At 44.7% G+C, this 22,003-nt stretch overlaps 1 protein-coding gene across 5 annotated transcripts in view; it reads right to left on the bottom strand.

Moving 5' to 3' along the window:
• The window catches only part of GLT1D1 (glycosyltransferase 1 domain containing 1), a 247,177-nt gene that overhangs the window by 1,676 nt on the left and 223,498 nt on the right, over nt 1-22,003 (bottom strand). The window contains exon 12 of one of the 5 annotated variants that reach the window (XM_055096365.2): nt 2,613-2,757. The exons of the other annotated variants lie outside the window; for them this stretch is intronic. Coding sequence (XP_054952340.1) covers nt 2,656-2,757 — 102 coding nt within the window. The 3' untranslated portion in view covers nt 2,613-2,655. The remainder of the gene's footprint in view (nt 1-2,612; nt 2,758-22,003) is intronic. 5 annotated transcript variants of the gene reach the window in all.

Raw genomic sequence — 22,003 nt, 5'->3', positions numbered from 1 at the left:
CGGTTGCTGGCATCTTGGTAGTCCTTGGCTTGTAGAAGCATCACTCTGATCTCTGCCTTCGTCTTCATGTGACAGACTCCCTGTGTGTGTGTCTGTGTCCGAATTTCTTCTTTTTTGTGAGACAGGGATCTCACTTTGCTACCCAGGCTGGAATACAGTTGTGTGATCAACGCTCACTGCTGCCTCGACCTCCTGGGCTCAAGCAATCCTCCCACCCTAGCCTCTCAAGTAGCTGGGACTACAGACACACACCACCACACCTAGCTAATTTTTTAAATTTTTTGTAAATATGGGGTCTCACTATGTTGCCCAGGCTGGTCTCGAACTCCTGCCCTCAAGCAATCATCTCGCCTTGGCCTCCCAAAGTGCTGGGATTACAGGATAAGCCACCATGCCCAGCTCCAAATTTCCCCAAGGAAACCAGGGCTCACTCTACTCCAGTATGACCTCAACTAATTACATCTGCAATGACCCTATTTCCATACAAGGTTGTCTTCTGATACTGGGCATTAGGATTTCCACTATGAATTTGGGGTGGGGGGAGACACAGTTCAATCCGTAACACCAGCCTCTGGTCCTAAGGTCCTGGGCAGCTAAGCCTGTGCAGAAGCCGAGGGCAGCCAGTTGTGACTGCCCTGGCACTGGGCTGGTGGGGCCCACTGGCCTTCCAGGAATGCATCTCATCCCTCAGAGCCTCGCCCTACCCTCGGTTTCACACCCGTTTTACAAATGAGTCTCTGCTAGGACACCCTGGGAGTGCAAGTGAACAATTTATCTTTTTCCTTCTGGGAAAGCTCAGAACTGTGAATTAATTACCCAATTGGCGCTTCCCAAGGTGCAGTCATTAGCTCCTTGCCACCCTTTGTTTTGCCCTTGCAGCAGCAAATGATGCTCTGGCAGGAAGACGGATGAGTCCGGGGTGTCCCCCAGTGGAGACTGGCATCCTCTGGGCCAGTGATTACTGTGGATGACTGATCCAGGGGGTGGAGAGGGGAGGCAGAGGCGAGAAGTGCGACAGGCCAGAGGCCCGATGCAGTAGTGACTTGGATCGGAGGAATCTCTGCCTGGCCAACAGGTCCTTCTTCTCAAGCACACCATGACATGCCTTCCCCACATCTGACCCCAAACGATATGAGTATATGGGAAAACATGCTGATCTGTTCATCAGAAAGTCAGAGAGAGGAGAATGCAGGGTCTGTCCTGGGTACAAAGGCTGCATGTGTTTTGGGAGATGTATTGGTTTCCTGGGGCCGTCATAACAAATCACTGCAAACAGGGCTGCTCACAGCAACCGAAATTTATTCTCTCACCATTCTGAAGGCAGAAAGTCCAAAGTCGAGGTGTTGGCAGAGGTGGTTCCTTCCAGGTGTTATGAGGCCAAATCAGCCCCATGCCTCCTCTTCCAGCTTCCGGTGGCTCGTGACAATCTGGGGTCTCCTGGCTGGTGGATACATCACTCTACCCCCTGCCTCTGTCATCACACGGCCCTCTCCCTGCGAGTCTTTGTGTCCAAGTTTTCTTCTCTTAAGACATTCAGTCGCTGGATTTTGGATATACCCTAATTCGTATGACCTCATCTTACCTTGATTACATCTGCAAAGACCCTATTTCCAGATAAGGTCACATTTCACAGGGATTAAGGGGTAAGACTTCAACATATCTTCCTGGGGGGCACATTCCCATCCACTCCAGGGAAAAAGAAGTCCCCATGGCAGAGAAGAAGTTCTGTCTTCCTGTTTGCTTTAAAGAGAATCCTTTTATTGCAAGTGATTAAAAAAATAAAGTGGGCTTAAGGGAAAAATAGCAGGAGTGAGGAAGAGGATGTGTTACTTTCTAGGATGGAACAAGCAGCAGTGCATCCAACATCCATCCCGGATGGTTGGCCCAGGGGCTCCCTGTCTCTTCTCTCTCTGTTTTCCTCTATATTTGCCTATTTGTCTTCATTCTCGGACAGCCCATTCTACGTAACAGCCTCCGGAAGCTCTAGACTTGTTATCAAAGTTGTGCAGGTAACAGTTGCAGAGCAAAGACAGTTAACTCCCAGCATGTTCAGAAAAAGTCCTCCATTGCCTCCTATTGGCCGGCGTGAGTCACTGGCTAAACATAGATCTGTTGACGGAATGGCCCAGGCCTGGTCACAAGTACCTCGCCCCAGCCCTGGCACCTGGAGAATGAGCAAGTCCTCATCTAAACCACAGCATAGAGACTCAGAGGAGAGGTTCCAAAGGCAGCATGGAGACATTTTGCCATTAACTGGGGAGATGTATGCTGTTCTTGCAAAGCAATGCACCCCAGGGCGCCCTTTCATTGCCTCCTCCTGGCTTCTGTGCCCCCAGATTCCATTCCCAAGAGTTCTGCTTTCTAGACATTCAAGAAGACTCCTGAGCCAATATTAAGGGACCCCAGAGAATGCTGGGCCATGGTGAAAAGTGGGAGTCAGCCCCTTCACAGAAAACCTCTGTGGGGCCACTGCAGAGACCCCATCCTGTCTGGCCGAGTCCCCGTGAGCGCCCCCTCAGGGCCAGCACTCTGTGTAGCTGTTCTTTTTTGGACAGCCAGACCTTGAATTTTTCACAGCTGTTTTTCCTGATGTTGAATCGAGCCTGACTCACCAATTATGCTAATGGACTCGGAGTCCGGTGGCCGATGATTGTCTTATGACTTTAAAAGCTTCCGCCAGGCTCTTCTTTGTTCCCCCTGCAGGCAGAGCATTGCGAGGCTCCTGGGTGTATCTTCTAAGTAGGCAGTCAATGTTTTCTAAATGAAAATTAACAGAGTGACCTTTAAAAAACATGATTTAAATCATGTCACTCCTGGCTTAAAACCCTCCAGTAGAGGCCCATAATTCCTGGAATAAAGTCTGGACTCCATCATATGACCAAAAGGTCTTATGTGATGCAGAGCTGCCTGCCACCCACCCTCACGCCCACCACCCGCCCACTCACTCACTGCGCTCCAACCCCACCGGTTTCCTTCTGTCTATTCCTCTGTCAAAAGAAGCGCACTCGCGGCTGGGCGCAGTGGCTCACTCCTGTAATCCCAGCACTTTGGGAGGCCGAGGTGGGCGGCTCATCTGAGGTCAGGAGTTCGAGACCAGCCTAGCCAACGTGGCGAAACCCCGTCTCTACTAAAAATACAAAAATTAGCCTGGCGTGGTGGTGGGCACCTATAATCCCAGCTACCTGGGAGGCTGAGGCAGGAGAGTCGATTGAACCTGGGAGGCGGAGGTTTCAGTGAGCCAAAATCGAGCCACTGCAGTCTAGCCTGGGCAACAGAGTGATACTCCATCTCAAGAAAAAGAAAAAAAAAAAAAAAGAAAATAAAAAGAAAAAAGAAAAGAAAGAAGCCACCTCAAGGCCTTTGCCCATACTGCTTCTTTATGGAACTCTATTCCCCTAGATTCTCAAGGTCTCACCCCTCCCCATCATGCATGTCTCGGCTCATACTTCTATTCCTAAGAGAACATATCAGAGCAGCCTCACCCCTCCCATGTCACTTTCTTCCACTCTGATCATCTTATATAGTTCATAGCGTTTAAAGCGCCCTAAAATTGTTCTGTTTGCTTTTAGCTTATTGTGTGTCTTCTCTAGTAGAATGTGAGTTCCAGAGGAGTAAGGAGATAGTTGAATCTGTTCCCTGCTATATACCCTATGACTAGAGTCATGCCTACAAAGAGTCAGCAATCAATAAACATTTTTTGGATGAATGGTTGCATGGCTAGATGATGGTGGATTGGTGAATGGGTAGATGGATGGATGAATGGATGAAGGCTCATTAGATAAATGGATGGTAGATGGCTGGATGGTTGGATGGTGGATGGATAAATGGATGGATGAAAGTTCACTGGATGAATAGATGAATGGTGGGTGGTTGGATGGATGGATGGATGCACGGATGGATGAAGTTTGATTAGATGGACAGATAGATGGTGGATGATGGTGGACGGATGGATGGACGGACAGATAGATAATAAATGGTTTACAGAGCATGAGTGATGAAAGCACAATCTGATAAATTTAAGTTAGCCACCTAGTGAGAACCAGGAGACTGAATGCTGCCTGAGGATTGATTTTATATAATCCAATTGCTCTGCTATATGGACGTGACACTAGTGTCTTTCACTGGGCCAAAGACAAGCCTTCATCATCTCTGTACTGGTCATTTCAGGGGAGACAAAAATAAATTAGATGCAATTTCTTCCCTCAAGAGACACATAGAAAATAAAACCTCTTGTCATCTCTTTCTATAGCAACCTTGCTGGCTTTCTTTCTAGGCCTATCCCTGTGTGAATGAAGCACGGTTTAAAAGAAACAGCCCTTCCTCCTCACATTAAGCTTACTTAATGGAAGCCTTCCCCTTAACCAGGTTTCTGCCAGTCATATTCCATACAGTTGATAACTCCAGTCTACTGGTAAGTAGACATTTTCCTGGCTGGTTCATGTTTCCAAGAAAAGGGAGGGGTCTCTTCTTCCTCTATAGCCCCTCCAATACTTGATACATGTTTGGGCTTGCGAGTTGAGGCACAGACAGTATTGCCCAGTGCATTTCCCAGCTGCCTTGCAGTTCAGGTGGGGGCACGCAGCCAATTCTTGGGAACGGCCATGAACAGTAATGAGAGCTGTCACTTCCAATGACAACAGGTAAGAGCCAGTGTGAGCTCTCCATGTGCACGTTGACACGTGGCATCACATGAGGGAATCTGGAGAGCACCTCGTCCACATCAGACTCTTTTCAGCAAGAAACAGACCCTTGTTCTGCAATACCACTGGTATGTTGGGTTGTTTATTACTGTAGCAGCCCACCCCCTGACCTGATGAATACAAGACTTATTAATTTATCAGATGCTGCTTGGCTTAGTGAGTAGCTGCATTCCAACAAGCACATCTTCATGTGGAAGCGGGAACTTGGTGGGAAAGGCGAGGGTTGGATTCAGGCCAAACTTGGTTACTTTTCCCTTTTAAGGTTCTCCCTGACCTGGGCGCCCAGGAAGTCTTGGCCTGAAGCTGCAGAACAGATGCATCATCCTGAGCGTGAAGAGGCCTCCCGAGGCCTCATTGTGATTTTTATTAGCAGCTGCAGGAAAGCGACAGTTGCCTGCCTTGCTCCTTGTGCTCGTGGCGGGTGTGAGCTCATTAGTCCGCTGACTGTCTGCTTTGCTCTGTCTGCAGTGATGCTGCCCAGAAGCCTAGCTTTCCCTAGAAGGCCCCTGTGCTGGTCAGTCCTCCAGCTGCCCTGCCTGCCCTCCTTCTCTGCTCCATGCAGATGTGCATTAGTGTGGGAGGTACTGACCCAGCTCCAAAGAGTCAGGCTCTTCTGGGTTGCACGTCCTTGTGCCTCCCCACAGCTTCCTTGGACACTGCAAGCAGCTTAATGTCAGGAAACAGCAGGCCTGAGCTCCGTGCCAGCTGCCTCTCCTTCTGAGAGTGGCAGATGTGAGCTGCCTTCCGAGCTCAAACCTCAGCGTGGCCTCTGCTGCTCAAAGAAAAGTGGAGGCTGCCCAACGGCTCCTGTGCTCCCCTTTCGTTTTTGAAGTATTTTATGATGTTAAGAGTTGATTCCGTAATACAGCCAGGAAACAAACACAAGCCACTCTTGTCCCTGAGCCTCCAGTTCATCACTATAACGTGCAGAGAATGTCACTTGGACTGTGCACCCCTTGAAAAGGCCTTGCAGCCGGTAAAGGTCTGTGTGGACCCCCCAACTTTTCACAACATACCGGTGGCTCTGCCTGAGCATGCCTCTGTGGACCCCAATTCCTGTGCTTTTGTTGGCGGTTACTGGTGCTACTTAAGACACACCCTTTCTCATCTGTATGTCCAAAGCTTTTTTTACTCCCCAACTTCCACTTCCATGACCCCAGCTCAGCCCCACGGCTTCAGTCTGTGCCCGCTGCTTCCCTGTGCCAAGCCTTTGCTAGAGCAGGTGAGCCCCATCCCACCAGAAGTCCGGGCCACCTCAGTAAGGTGGCTGGAGTGACCTTACAGGGGCAGCCACAAGACCTCCACCAAGCAGCAGCCTCTTCTTGGCATGCATGCAAGAAGAGCTGTTCAAACAAACACTTAGCAGAGGTGACCATCTTGAATTGGACACAAGGGTCCCTGAGACTGTGTTATGTGGCATCGTCTGGCTAGGAGCCAACTCTACCTTGGCCAGCCCTTGGCCTCCCCCTAGCCTGGTGGGTCTGCAGAGAAGCTGGAGTTACTTAAGCCCAAGGCCTCAAGCCAGCCTTCTCTTGAACTCCAGGCCTTGTAACAAAACAGATCGTGGTCTTCCAACCTCAAGAAGGGTAGTGAAGGCTACACCCCAGAAAAGAGATGAACGCCAATGAAAATAGAGATTTTTGTCCTTCCTAGCAGGTCCCTAGAAGACAAAATCACCAGCACCTTCTTCTATCCCTATCATTTTAGGAAGATGTAAACCAAGAATATCTCTCAAGTCACCAGATTAAGCTAAATATCTCAGTGCATAATTTCCCTTTTCAAAATTTCCATTGTTCCATGAAAAAGAACCATCCCTGTCCACCTTCAGGGTGGGTTTTCTGGGCCCCCCCGTCCTTAAGGGGCAGGAGATTCCTTCCTATCATCCTCCTGCCCTGGCACCTGCAGTGGCTTCAGACACCACATGAGGTAGACTTTGCTGCTCTCTTGGGGTGGTTCTGTCCATTCCCAAGGGGCATTCTCCCAGCCATGACTGTCACCTATGATTTACCATGGGGAAGATAGTCACTGAGCCTGGAGGGACCCTGGCGCAGAGCTCAGGCACCAGTAAGTGAGATGACTTCCCAAATTATGTTTTTCTCCTTTGATAAATAAACAAAATCTAAGTTCTCCCAGTTTTAAAGAGCCTCAAGGAATATGCAAAACTCACTGTTGTCCCTTAGGTATTTGAAAATAACTATGGTTAACAACAACAACAAAAAATCATCTGGGTCCATGGCCTAGCAAATTCCTGCTTCTTCCCTACTTTTGAGATGCTTTAAAGTATACGAAGGTTTTGAAAATAATTCCCCATCTGTCTTGCTGCTCCTCAAATAACTGAGACATAATCAATATGTGCAATTAAAATTTTCCATTTGTTGATATATAATTGGACAGACAAATAGCCTGAGCTCTAAGTGTCAATATATAGATCTTGGCAAGGAGGATAATCTGCTACGGGCAGCTATTAATCATATCATACACCTGCTTGGGAAGATTTCAGTAACTTTGTGTTGGAGAATATGAATCACTGGAGATTCTAGTCCATTAAAGATTCTAGTCTTGATCTTCAGGCTCCAAATGTCAAAGGAATTTTGTCAGAGTCACATGGCTAGGAAGTGGCAAAGCTACATGTTTTGGATAACCAGCAATTATTGGGTACAGCACAATAGCTTCCAAACCCCTTTTCTTTTTTTTTCTAGTTTATTCCTTCATTTTTTTAAATTTTATCATTATTATATTTTAAGTTTAAGGGTACATGTGCACAACGTGCAGGCCAAACCCCTTTTCTATTACCTTCACAAATTCCCTGGGGCATCACCTGCCCTTCTTGAGCACATTCTTGATAGAACAGTAAAGGCCAGGGGCTGAGTTTTGCCACCAAAGTTAAAGGGTTGGGGCCTTCCCGCCAGCACTGGGTGTCCGGCCAGCAGGTGGGTGCAGCCTGATCCAGGGGAACCAGGCAGATGCTCTTTTGTGGGCTAGGGACTCCCAAACAAATGACACAGAGACAAAGCAGCAGATAGAATGCACCCATCCGGGGTGGAGCCAAGATGGCTGAATAGGAACAGCTCCAGTCTACAGCTCCCAGCGTGAGCGACACAGAAGACGGGTGATTTCTGCATTTCCAACTGAGGTACCGGGTTCATCTCACTGGGGAGTGCCAGACAGTGGGTGCAGGACAGTGGGTGCAGGGCACCGTGCATGAGCCAAAGCAGGGCAAGGCATTGCCTCACCTGGGAAGCACAAGGGGTCAGGGAATTCCCTTTCCTAGTCAAAGAAAGGGGTAACAGACGGCACCTGGAAAATTGGGTCACTCCCACCCTACTACTGTGCTTTTCCAATGGGCTTAACAAATGGCACGCCAGGAGATTATACCCTGCACATGGCTCAGAGAGTCCTACGCCCAAAGAGCCTCGCTCATTGCTAGCACAGCAGTCTGAGATCAAACTGCAAGGCGGCAGCTAGGCTGGGGGAGGGGCGCCTGCCATTGCTCAGGCTTGAGTAGGTAAACAAAGCAGCCCGGAAGGTAGAACTGGGTGGAGCCCACCACAGCTCAAGGAGGCCTGCCTGCCTCTGTAGGCTCCACCTCTGGGAGCAGGGCACAGACAAACAAAAGACAGCAATAACCTCTGCAGACTTAAATGTCCCTGTCTGATAGCTTTGAAGAGAGTAGTGGTTCTCCCAGCACGCAGCTTGAGATCTGAGAACGGGCAGACTGCCTCCTCAAGTGGGTCCCTGACCCCTGAGTAGCCTAACTGGGAGGCATCCCCCAGTAGAGGCGAACTGACACCTCACACAGCTGGGTACTCCTCTGAGACAAAACGTCCAGAGGAACGATCAGGCAGCAGCATTTACGGTTCACCAATATCCGCTGTTCTCCAGCCACCGCTGCTGATATGCAGGCAAACAGGGTCTGGAGTGGACCTCCAGTAAACTCCAACAGACCTGCAGCTGAGGGTCTTGAGTGTTAGAAGGAAAACTAACAAACAGAAACGACATCCACACCAAAAACCCATCTGTACATAACCATCATAAAAGACCAAAGGTAGATAAAACCACAAAGATGGGGAAAAAACAGAGCAGAAAAACTAGAAAATCTAAAAATCAGAGCTCCTCTCCTCCTCCAAAGGAATGCAGCTCCTCACCAGCAACAGAACAAAGCTGGACGGAGAATGACTTTGACGAGTTGAGAGAGGAAGTCTTCAGAAGATCAAACTACTCTGAGCTAAAGGAGGAAGTTCGAACCAATGGCAAAGAAGTTAAACACTTTGAAAAAAAATTAGATGAATGGATAACTAGAATAACCAATGCAGAGAAGTCCTTAAAGGACCTGATGGAGCTGAAAACCACGGCACGAGAACCACGTGACAAAAGCACAAGCCTCAGTAACCGATGCGATCAACTGGAAGAAAGGGTATCAGTGATGGAAGACGAAATGAATGAAATGAAGCGTGAAGAGAAGTTTAGAGAAAAAAGAATAAAAAGAAACGAACAAAGCCTCCAAGAAATATGGGACTATGTGAAAAGACCAAATCTATGTCTAGCTGGTGTACCTGAAAGTGACGGGGAGAATGGAACCAAGTTGGAAAACACTCTGCAGGATATTATCCAGGAGAACTTCCCCAATCTAGCAAGGCAGGCCAACATTCAAATTCAGGAAATACAGAGAACGCCACAGAGATAATCCTCGAGAAGAGCAACTCCAAGACACATAATTGCCAGATTCACCAAAGTTGAAATGAAGGAAAAAATGTTAAGGGCAGCCAGAGAGAAAGGTCGGGTTACCCACAAAGGGAAACCCATCAGACTAACAGCTGATCTCTTGGCAGAAACTCTACAAGCCAGAAGAGAGTGGGGGCCAATATTCAAAATTCTTAAAGAAAAGAATTTTCAACCCAGAATTTCATATCCAGCCAAACTAAGCTTCCTAAGTGAAGGAGAAATAAAATACTTTACAGACAAGCAAATGCTGAGAGATTTTGTCACCACCAGGCCTGCCCTAAAAGAGCTCCTGAAGGAAGCACTAAACATGGAAAGGAACAACTGGTACCAGCCACTGCAAAAACATGCCAAATTGTAAAGACCATTGATGCTAGGAAGAAACTGCATCAACTAATGAGCAAAATAACCAGCTAACATCATAATGACAGGATCAAATTCACACATAACAATACTAACCTTAATGTAAATGGACTAAATACTCCAATTAAAAGACACAGACTGGCAAATTGGATAAAGAGTCAAGACCCATCAGTGTGCTGCATTCAGGAAACCCATCTCATGTGCAGACACACACATAGGCTCAAAATAAAGGGATGGAGGAAGATCTACCCAGCAAATGGAAAACAAAAAAAGGCAGGGGTTGCAATCCTAGTCTCTGATAAAACAGACTTTAAACCAACAAAGATCAAAAGAGATAAAGATCCCTTTACCCTTACATAATGGTAAAGGGATCAATTCAACAAGAAGAGCAAACTATCCTAAATATATATGCACCCAATACAGGAGCACCCAGATTCATAAAGCAAGTCCTTAGCACCCTACAAAGAGACTTAGACTCCCACACGATAATAATGGGAGACTTTAACACCCCACTGTCAACATTAGACAGATCAACAAGACAGAAAGTTAACAAGGATACCCAGGAATTGAACTCAGCTCTGCACCAAGCGGAACTAATAGACATCTACAGAACTCTCCACCCCAAATCAACAGAATACACATTCTTTTCAGCACTACACCACACCTGTTCCAAAATTGACCACATAGTTGGAAGTAAAGCACTCCTCAGCAAATGTCAAAGAACAGAAATTATAACAAACTGTCTCTCAGACCACAGTGCAATCAAGCTAGAACTTAGGATTAAGAAACTCACTCAAAACCGCTCAACTACATGGAAACTGAACAACCTGCTCCTGAATGACTACTGGGTGCATAACAAAATGAAGGCAGAAATAAAGATGTTTTTTGAAACCAACAGGAACAAAGACACAACAACAAAGATTCAACAACATACCAGAATCTCTGGGACACATTCAAAGCAGTGTGTAGAGGGAAATTTATAGCACTAAATGCCCACAAGAGAAAGCAGGAAAGATCTAAAATTGACACCCTAACATCACAATTAAAAGAACTAGAGAAGCAAGAGCAAACACATTCAAAAGCTAGCAGAAGGCAAGAAATAACTAAGATCAGAGCAGAACTAAAGGAAATAGAGACACAAAAAACCCTTCAAAAACTCAATGAATCCAGGAGCTGGTTTTTTGAAAAGATCAACAAAATTGATAGACAGCTAGCAAGACTAATAAAGAAGAAAAGAGAGAACAATCAAACAGACGCAATAAAAAAATGACAAAGGGGATATCACCACTGATCCCACAGAAATACAAACTACCATCAGAGAATACTATAAACACCTCTATGCAAATAAACTACAAAATCTAGAAGAAATGGATAAATTCCTCGACACATACACTCTCCCAAGACTAAACCAGGAAGAAGTTGAATCTCTGAAGAGACCAATAACAGGCTCTGAAATTGAGGCAATAATTAATAGCTTACCAACCAAAAAAAGTCCAGGACCAGATGGATTCACAGCCGAATTCTACCAGAGGTACAAGGAGGAGCTGATACCATTCCTTCTGAAACTATTCCAATCAACAGAAAAAGAGGGAATCCTCCCTAACTCATTTTACGAGGCCAGTATCATCCTGATACCAAAGCCTGACAGAGACACAATAAAAAAAGAGAATTTTAGACCAATATCCCTGATCAACATTGATGCAAAAATCCTCAATAAAATACTGGCAAACCGAATCCAGCAACACATCAAAAAGCTTATCCACCATGATCAAGTGGGCTTCATCCCCGGGATGCAAGGCTGGTTCAACATATGAAAATCAATAAACATAATCCAGCATATAAACAGAACCAAAGACAAAAACCACATGATTATCTCAACAGATGCAGAAAAGGCCTTTGACAAAATTCAACAACACTTCATGCTAAAAACTCTCAATAAATTAGGTATTGATGGGACATATCTCAAAATAATAAGGGCTATCTATGACAAACCCACAACCAATATCATACTGAATGGACAAAAACTGGAAGCATTCCCTTTGAAAACTGGCACAAGACAGGGATGCCCTCTCTCACCACTCCTATTCAACAGAGTGTTGGAAGTTCTGGCCAGGGCAATCAGGCAGGAGAAGGAAATAAAGGGCATTCAATTACGAAAAGAGGAAGTCAAATTGTCCCTGTTTGCAGATGACATGATTGTATATCTAGAAAACCCCATCGTCTCAGCCCAAAATCTCCTTAAGCTGATAAGCAACTTCAGCAAAGTCTCAGGATACAAAATCAATGTAAAAAAATCACAAGCATTCTTATACGCCAATAACAGACAAACAGAGAGCCAAGTCATGAGTGACCTTCCATTCACAATTGCCTCAAAGAGAATAAAATACCTAGGAATCCAACTTACAAGGGATGTGAAGGACCTCTTCAAGGAGAACTACAAACCACTGCTCAATGAAATAAAAGAGGATACAAACAAATGGAAGAACATTCCATGCTCATGGGTAGGAAGAATCAATATCGTGAAAATGGCCATACTGCCCAAGGTCATTTACAGATTCAATGCCATTCCCATCAAGCTACCAATGACTTTCTTCACAGAATTGGAAAAAACTACTTTAAAGTTCATATGGAACCAAAAAAGAGCCCGCATCGCCAAGTCAATCCTAAGCCAAAAGAACAAAGCTGGAGGCATCACACTACCTGACTTCAAACTATACTACAAGGCTACAGTAACCAAAACAGCATGTACTGGTATCAAAACAGAGATATAGACCAACGGAACAGAACAGAGCCTTCAGAAATAATGCCGCATATCTACAACTATCTGATCTTTGACAAACCTGACAAAAACAAGCAATGGGGAAAGGATTCCCTATTTAATAAATGGTGCTGGGAAAACTGGCTAGCCATATGTAGAAAGCTGAAACTGGATCCCTTCCTTACACCTTATACAAAAATTAATTCAAGATGAATTAAAGACTTACATGTTAGACCTAAAACCATAAAAACCCTAGAAGAAAACCTAGGCAATACCATTCAGGACATAGGCATGGGCAAGGACTTCATGTCTAAAACACCAAAAGCAATGGCAACAAAAGACAAAATTGACAAATGGGATCTAATTAAACTGAAGAGCTTCTGCACAGCAAAAGAAACTGCCATCAGAGTGAACAGGCAACCTACAGAATGGGACAAAGTTTTTGCAACCTACTCATCTGACAAAGGGCTAATATCCAGAATCTACAATGAACACAAACAAATTTACAAGAAAAAAACAAACAAACCCATCAAAAAGTGGGCAAAGGATATGAACAGACACTTCTCAGAAGAAGACATTTATGCAGCCAAAAAACACATGAAAAAATGCTCATCATCACTGGCCATCAGAGAAATGCAAATCTAAACCACAATGAGATACCATCTCACACCAGTTAGAATGGTAATCATTAAAAAGTCAGGAAACAACAGGTACTGGAGAGGATGTGAAGAAATAGGAATACTTTTACACTGTTGGTGAGACTGTAAACTAGTTCAACCATTGTGGAAGTCAGTGTGGTGATTCATCAGGGATCTAGAACTAGAAGTACCATTTGACCCAGCCATCCCATTACTGGGTATATACCCAAAGGATTATAAATCATGCTGCTATAAAGACACGTGCACACGTATGTTTATTGCGGCACTATTCACAATAGCAAAGACTTGGAAGAAACCCAAATGTCCAACAATGATAGACTGGATTAAGAAAATGTGGCACATATACACCATGGAATACTATGCAGCCATAAAAAAGGATGAGTTCCTGTCCTTTGTAGGGACATGGATGAAGCTGGAAACCATCATTCTCAGCAAACTATCGCAAGGACAAAAAAACAAACAGTGCATGTTCTCACTCATAGGTGGGAATTGAACAATGAGAACACATGGACACAGGAAGGGGAACATCACACACCGGGGTCTGTCGTGGGGTTGGGGGAGGGGGGAGGGATAGCATTAGGAGATATACCTAATGCTAAATGACAAGTTAATGGGTGCAGCACACCAACATGGCACATATATACGTATGTAACAAACCTGCACGTTGTGCACATGTACCCTAAAACTTAAAGTATAACAATAAGAAAAAAGAATTAATGATACTATTTAAAAAAAAAAAATGCACCCATCCCACCAGGAGCCACTTGCCCAGTTGTTCCTGCTTGGGATCATTCCACAGTGTCCGTCTTCCAGCCTCCAAAGCCACCCTGTTCCCTGTCTATTTCTCAACTCCTTGTTGATTCTGCGAGTTCCCAGTGGCCTTCCAGTAAATCGTATTTTACTTTAGTAATGAGGTCCATTTCTTGCTTACAACTAAACATCCTATCTGATAAAACTGGTCTTCCTCTCAGATGCTGCCTGATAAGAAAAGGACGTCTGTTGTCCCAGTGTGACATCCAGGCCACAGTCAGCTGGGGAATCTCTGATGCCCTACATTTTGATAAGGCCCCATATCAGATAGGGTACAAGGCAGGCTTCTAGGGAAAAGAAAATTGAGACATTTATTTCAAGTGCTAGTTTAGAAAGGAATGGTCCATGGCCAGGGGAGGCTCCGCCTCTGACTCACGAGCTCATCTAGGGATGCACTTCCTTCTTCCGAGATGCTCCTCCAAGAATTGCCCTCATCTACAGCCTTGCTCCACCCCAGCACTGCTGGCATTTTGGGGTGGATGATCCTCTGTGGGGGGACTGTCCCGTGCATCATACGGTGTGTAGCAGCACCCCTGGCCTCCACCCACCAGAGCTGGTCACCCCCTCCACCCACCAGAGCCAGTCACCCCTGCCATTGGGACAAAGCTGTGTTACAACCTCAGTGCCCTCATTCCAACCCACAGGGAGAAAGGAGGAAATAAAAGGCAGTGGTGGCTGAGCAAGCTCCTTTAGGACCTGGCCTACGCCAGGCAACTCCCTCTGCTTCATTAGCACGAACTTGTCCCCAGGTCACTCCAGCTGGAGGGGAGGCAGGGAGGTGCCTCCAGCTGAGCAGCATGGGCCTGGCTAAATCACAGGGGGTCTTTTTACTAAATGGCGGGGAGAAGTCATAGGCTCTGGAAACAAACAGCAGTCTGTCACAGGTCCTGACAGACCACTGTAAATGCCCCTCTCACGGGATCAACAAGAGGCAGGGCAGAGAGGCCTGGATTCAGGTTATCTCAGCTGGATATATGTGGCGATAATTATATATGCATGTGTGTTTAACACACATACACACAGCACACATATGAAGAATACATGTGCATAATACAGGCACACATACATGTACTTTATGTAACATACCACACATATACATTATACATGCATGTACATTGTTATATGTGCATTTACACTCATGTATATATACATAGAAAACTCCCATGTGCATAATGCATACACGTACACCTATACTTACATGCATAAATAACACACATGTTTAACATATATATATATATATATATACTCTCTGTTTCTTGGGTTCTCTAGGGACGGGAGACCTAGAACATAGAGAAGTTGTAAGAAAAGTCAGTGGGCATCATCTCTGATGGGCAAAAGTATATTCCCCATTGCTGCAGCAAAGCCAGTGGGTTCACAGCAGGAGCTTTGGGGTCACAGGGACACGGATTTGAGCTTGCGGCTGGTGCTAACCCCATGGTACAGAAGATGCAATGAAGGTTTAAAGGGTGGAGGTTTTGAGGGTGGACAGTCGCTGGTTGGAATCTATGCTCCGCTAATTCCTAGCTGAGGAAGTTTACTGACTCTCTATTCCTTAATGACTATTCCCTTGTTTACTTCACTCTAATCCTCAATTATTTCATATGTGAAATGGGATGATAGTTGTTCAAACATCATAGTTGTGAGGAGGGGTGAGGAAATGGTGCACATTGACTGGCTATAGGAAGCGCTCAGTAAACAGGAGTTATTGCAGCTATAAATATCACCAGGTTAGTCCTTCACGGATGCTGAGGGGTGGATTACAGCGCTGGGCTAGGTCAGTGGTTCCTGAAACCTACTTGGAGAGCTTTTACAAAATCTAGATAGAAAAGCAACCCCCCTCTCTCCGAGGAATTTGCGGTTGATTGATCAGGGGCAGGGCCTAGGAGTTTGTATTTGTAAAGGCTTCTCCCAGTTGATTCTGATGTACAGCCAGGTTTGGGAACTGGCCTTCCAATGCTAAAATTTTATATTCCAATTCTTTAACTTCACTCTCTGTCCTTTTATCTTCAAGCTGGAAATCCCAGCCTTGGTCCCTTCCCAAGCCATGAATAAGCATTTATGACTCTCTGTCATCCTTCCTCCTTCCAGTCCTGATCAATGGTTCTCCTCTTAGTATTTGGCACTCCTCTTCATGCACTGGGCAAGCTCTCAAGGTCAGTGATGGGCAAAGAATCTTCTCTTTAAACAATAATGCTGACCTGCAGGATTCTGTGTTCCTGAACCATTCAGCGGCGATTGGATTTAAAGCAGCCCTCTGCTCTGTGTGTGCGTGGCAGAGTGAGATGGGAGCCACACTCAGTAGAATGCTGTTGGGAAGACCAGTGCTGAATACTCAGAGGTGTGGCGAGCGAATGAATTCAGTGCAGAAGGTGGCTGCCGGCCGCAGACACTGCTGCCACCGATGACGAATGAGCCTCCAGAAGCCAGCTGCAAGGAGCTCCGCTCCTGTACGGAGCCTGCATGCAGATACTTAGATAGCTCGCCAGAAAAAAAGGCAAGACTTGACTCTTCAAAGTACATGAGGTAATTTATCCTACAGTTGGACCCGTGCATTTGCACAACAGATAAAGGCATAAGGGTATTTCTTGCAGAGCTTACTGTCGTGATGAAACACTGGGAACAACCTAAATGGCCTTCAGTAGAAAGCTAGCTAAGGAGTTCATGGGGCCCTCTGCTTCTGTGGGGTTATGACAGCACCTCAGTCCCCATGGACATAGTACTGGCTTCCAAGGCTGTAAAGGGCTGATATGGGCTCTTCCGGCCCTGTGTGGACCCCATAAGTGTCTCCAAGCTTCGATGCCAGTGTGGACTCTATTGTCTAGTGGTGTGGACTGGTATAATGGGTTGATTACAGCAAGGAGCCCCAATTCTTCTCCCCATGTGCACATCATTTCCCCTTTTTCAGTTTGTAATATTTAATTGATATTCTATGTACTCAAAGCATACAACATGATAATTTGATATTATATATACATTGTGTAGTTATTTTCAATATATCTCTGTACTGTATCGGTTGGGGGGAGAATATTTCTCCACTTTTTGAATCTCAGCTGACCTTTCCACTTGCCTTAAGTTCACAAAATACAGTAGATGGAACATTGTGCCAGCTCCAAACCTAAGTGTCAAGAACCCTTGAATGCTCCTGCTCATTCTTTAGAACTTTCTGGCTCCATAGTCACAAGCCCAGGCTAGCTTGCTGAGGAATGAGTCATGTGGAACAGTTGCCCTTGTCAAGGCTGCAAACATAAGACAGCCCAGCCAGCTGACCATAGAAACATCAGTAAACTCAGCCAAGATTTAAGAACTGTCCAGCCAATGCAGAGATGCATGCATTGGATAAATGTTTATTAACACTGGGTTTAGTACTTGTGGGTTTAGTGCTTGTATATTATGCAGCAGGAGCTAACTGATACATCTGGGTGGGGCTATGGTGGTTCCCTAATCTTTATTATAGAGTCAATGTGGCTTCTTGTTATCACATAGCATTCTGTAGGCCCCATAGTATAAAGGATCTGTGGAGTCTCTTCTCTGGACACATAAAGTCACCCCAGGCTTCCAGGATCCCCATATATGCCTCAGAAGCAGAAGAGTCAGAGCTCACCATCATCGAAATAAGTGTCTCTGGCACTATGATGATCTCTGGGGAAGAAGGCATGGGCAGCTGTGATCCAGAGGCAGCAGAACAGTGGCTATCATTGTGGTTGGCTTTTTCAGTGGGGATATTAAGGTTTACAAGGGAAGTCAGTGTCATCAGTTTACACCAGTGGTGATACATGGCAAAGACAAGGTTGGAATCTGGATGGCAACGTTGTCTCCATACTGTCCCCCTGGGGCAGAAAACTCAAGTACCTGCCAGGGCCAGCCAGGTAATGAAATGTGTGAGTTGTCATACCCGACTGCATTTTCTTCAGCACAGAAGCACGTTGCTTGCATATTAAACAGGTGCACAGAATCTTTACGTGCACAGAGAATGAGCCTCTCTATCATTGTTCTTGGAACACAAGCATGACTGGCTTCCCTCTTGACTCTCCCATAAGAAGCACATGAGTGCACACATCATGATATACAGCAACTGACAATTGGGTTTAGTGTCAGGAGGACAATTAAAAGGGGTAGGGACTGAGGAGATGTTTTTCCAAAAGGGGTGACCACCCCTTCACGTCAGGCATGTGGAAATGCAAGCCCAGTGTCTTCAAGCTTTTGAAATTTTCAGGAGAATCAGGAAGTTTCAATCTGTATGTGAAACCTTCAGATAGGCAATTCTTAGCAGCTATCTAACAAATAAATCATGCTGGGATTGTAGGAAATAATAAATGAAGGAGGTTATACTCTTTGACAGTGTGGTTAAAATAAAAATAACAGATAAAATGAATTGAGTGCTCACAAACACAATGTTAAGCAAAAGAAGACACAAAAGAGCAATATACTATATGATTGCATTTGTAGGAAGGTCAACAACAGGCAAAATAATATATAATGATATGAGTCCAAATAGTGGTTACTGTTAAGGTTATATTGCCTAGAAGGGGTATGAGAAAGCCTTCAAGGAGTACTGCTAATGTCCTATATCTTAATCTGGGTGGTGGTTTCAGGAGTGGTTACATATTTAAACATTTGTAGGCTGGGTGCAGTGGCTCATGCCTGTTATCCCAGCACTTTGGGAGGCTGAGACAGGCAGATTTCTTAAGCTCAGGAGTTCAAGAACAGCCTGGGCAACATGGCAAACCCTGTCTCTTCAAAAAATACAAAAGTTAGCCAGCTGTGGTGGTGCATGCCTATAGTCCCAACTACTTGGGAAGCTAAGGTGGGAGGATCACTTGAGCCCAGGAGGTCACGATTGCAGTGAGCCAAGATCATGCCACTGCACTTCAGCCTGGGCAACAGAGTAAGATCCTATCTCAAAAATAAAAATAAATACAAATTTTAACAAATTAAAAATAAAAATATGCAGTTCTGTGCATTTTCCTAAACCTAAATTATAGTTCTATCAATATAACAATAGTGATAATAATAATATAAACTATAAACAACTGTATGTTATAAATATGACAAAAAGAAAAATAGGCAAAATGTATTGAGTACTATGTGCCAAACACTGATCAAGGATAGTTCACATATTTCATTCTCACAACTACCCTATGGTGGCAAATGTTACCATTCCTAATCTATAAATGAGAAAACTGAGGTTCATAAAAGCCATGGAACTTTCCCAAGTTCATACAGCTCATACACAGCAGATATGGGCTATGCAATTAGTGCACCTGGCCCCAGAGCCTGCATTCGTAACCCCCACCCTATGCACAGACGTGGTGTGCCTGCACACTCTTGCACACACACCCTCAAGGTAACAAACTCAACTTATATCTCTATATGCCCACTACAGAGAGGACCCAATTTAATTTCCTCTTTTTACGTTTTTGTTTACAAAGCATTCAGCTGTTCAAGTGAGGCTACAACTTCTAAGTGATTCAGAGTTTTCCACGGCTGAAAACAATACATATTTCCTGTCATTTATATCCATAGATTAAATGTCCTGTGTGAAAAGTTATCATATTAATTGCAGCTTCTCAATCTGTTAACTGTGCTGGGTGAGTAGTGACCATGCATTTATGATACCAAGGCTGAGCCCAGAAGTCACCCAACTTGGTCATTACCACAGCAAGGCAGGGGCTGATGGGTAGATCTGTCCATGGTGCTGATTAACTCACTAGAGAATAAACAAGGCTATTCCCGCCCATTTAGATGCAAGCTCTGGTATTTTCCCTTGCTCTGAAAAGGAGGAGTTTAGGATCAAGACCACTTGAGACGAATTGGATTCTATTTTCAAGCCAGCCAGATCAGGGTGAAGTTGGCTAAGCTTTTCCAAAAGCTGTATTTGAGGAGAAGGTAGCAAGGCAAGGCTTAAGTGGACCCATGAAGAACAGAGGTTAAAGCTTTATTTAAAAAAAAAAAAAAAAAAAAAAGAATTAAGAAAAAGTACTTTGGCTGGGTGCAGTGTGCAGTGCTCATGCCTGTAATTCCAGGGTGTCTGGAGGCTCATGCCTGTAATTTAGGTGTCTGAAGTGGAGGATTGCTTGAGCCCAGGGGTTCAAAACCAGCCTGGGCAACAAAGCGAATTAAAAAATTAGCCAGCCATGATGGTACATGCCTGTAGTCCCAGCTACATGGGAGGCTGAGGTGGTAGGATTGCATAAGCCTGGGAGGTTGAGGCGGAAGTGAGACATGATTACGCCACTGCACTCCAGCCTGGGAGACAGAGCAAGACCCTGCCTCCAAAGAAGAAAAGAAAAGAAAGAAAAAGGAAAGAAAATCAAAAGAAAAAAAAGCAATTTGATGCATAAATCTTATGCTAGTTACAAATTCTGAAGCACAAATGATATACTGTCAGCAAAGGATTATATAGGTCTGGTCAGGAGGACATTAATTACAGTCAAAATTAATTCCCCGTGGGAAATGGTGTTCTGTCTGTCCAGGATTACAGGTAGTCTCAAATGGGGTTTACCAAGGCTCTTGCAGCCCCAGCTATGTTACTCTGAAGTAGCTGTGAGGTAGCAACCTCATAAATCCCTTTCCTGGTTTCAAAAATGACTTTAGTAAACCACAGCTCCTAAATCTCACATGCCATTTTGAGTATGATTATAGGTATTTCCCTATATTGTCCACAGATTATATGAAAATGACAAAGCATCACCTATGCAAAGTTATGCTTCAACTATTTAAGAAAGAACTATTTTAGACAGAAAGAATTCAAATCCTACAGGGCTTGAGAGGGACTGGGCATGGCACGCTTAGCCAGGACCTACACAGAACTGCCATGGCCACCAGATTATTGCTAAAAGCAGCAAATACTTTCTCCACTATTCCCAAAATAAATAATATATCTAGTCTACTTTGCTATATTAATGTTAGAGTATGGAGTATAAATACAATTGGCAATAGGGAAGTAGAATTACTCTTAGGTATTTTATTTTGGGGGATGTCTAGGGAACCGCAGTAGCACCAAAATCAGCTGTATCCACCAAATCAACCACTATTCTTGTGGCCACACGGTAAGAGACTCTTCCCACTGACAGATATGTGGTTTGCAATCATCTTGAGTTTGGGTAGTTTTATTGTTTTGTAGAGGTAATAGAATGTGGCACTTAAAAGGTCAAAATTGAACCAGACTACCAGGGTTCAATTCTTGGCCCTTCCCTTCCAGTCCTATATACCAAAGTAATTTATTTATCATCCCTCTGCTTTAGCTTTCTAACTTGTAAAATGGGAATAATAATGAACGATCTCAAAATATAGTTGTGAGGATTGAGTAGATATAAACTATTTAGAACAGTTCAATAAAGTAAGAGTTAAATGAAGTCGTTGAACATTGTCTTCTTATCTTCAAGCCCCTTCAGGATATTTATAAGCTACCTTGCTTTTTTTTTTTTTTTTTTTTTTTGTCTGAGCCAAAATAAACAGCATTTGCCACTACAAAGCTTGTTGGAGATGGCCAGATTTCTTGGTTGCAGGCAACAGAAATTGACTCATTATTGAAAAGAGATGAGAGGCTCAGAGAACAAATGACTGGGGATAAATGCTTGGGAAATGAACAGAACCAAGGGAACAGCAAAGAGTGAGATATTGGATACCACAGCAGAGGAAACAAAAGCCACTTCTGTTCCTGCCATGGGTGTGACCTCCTATAGCCCCCAGCCTCCCCGCACTTCTGGTTCAAGAATCAGAATTCCTGAAGAAGACTCAGGTTGACAAAGCCCTAGCCTTGTACTGACCCAGCTGTGAGAAGAATCTCACACCTTCAGCTTCCAACTCTCTTAAAGGGATCACTGGTGTTCAACAGTCAAAAAATGACAAAATCCCACTGGAATGAGAGGCACTAGCTTCTGAGCAATGTTCTTCCCTAGAGCAAAAACATTTCCCATGGGTAGTCCACCAAGAGATCTAGAAGAGTTAAAATGCAAAAACAGTTCTGCTGCTATCTCATTAAATTTAAAGCA

This window comes from Pan paniscus, chromosome 10 (genome assembly GCF_029289425.2).
Source record: "Pan paniscus chromosome 10, NHGRI_mPanPan1-v2.0_pri, whole genome shotgun sequence".
Lineage (NCBI taxonomy): Eukaryota > Metazoa > Chordata > Mammalia > Primates > Hominidae > Pan > Pan paniscus.
Note: the sequence above shows the minus strand (reverse complement) of the source record. Positions and strands in the feature narration are given on the sequence as shown.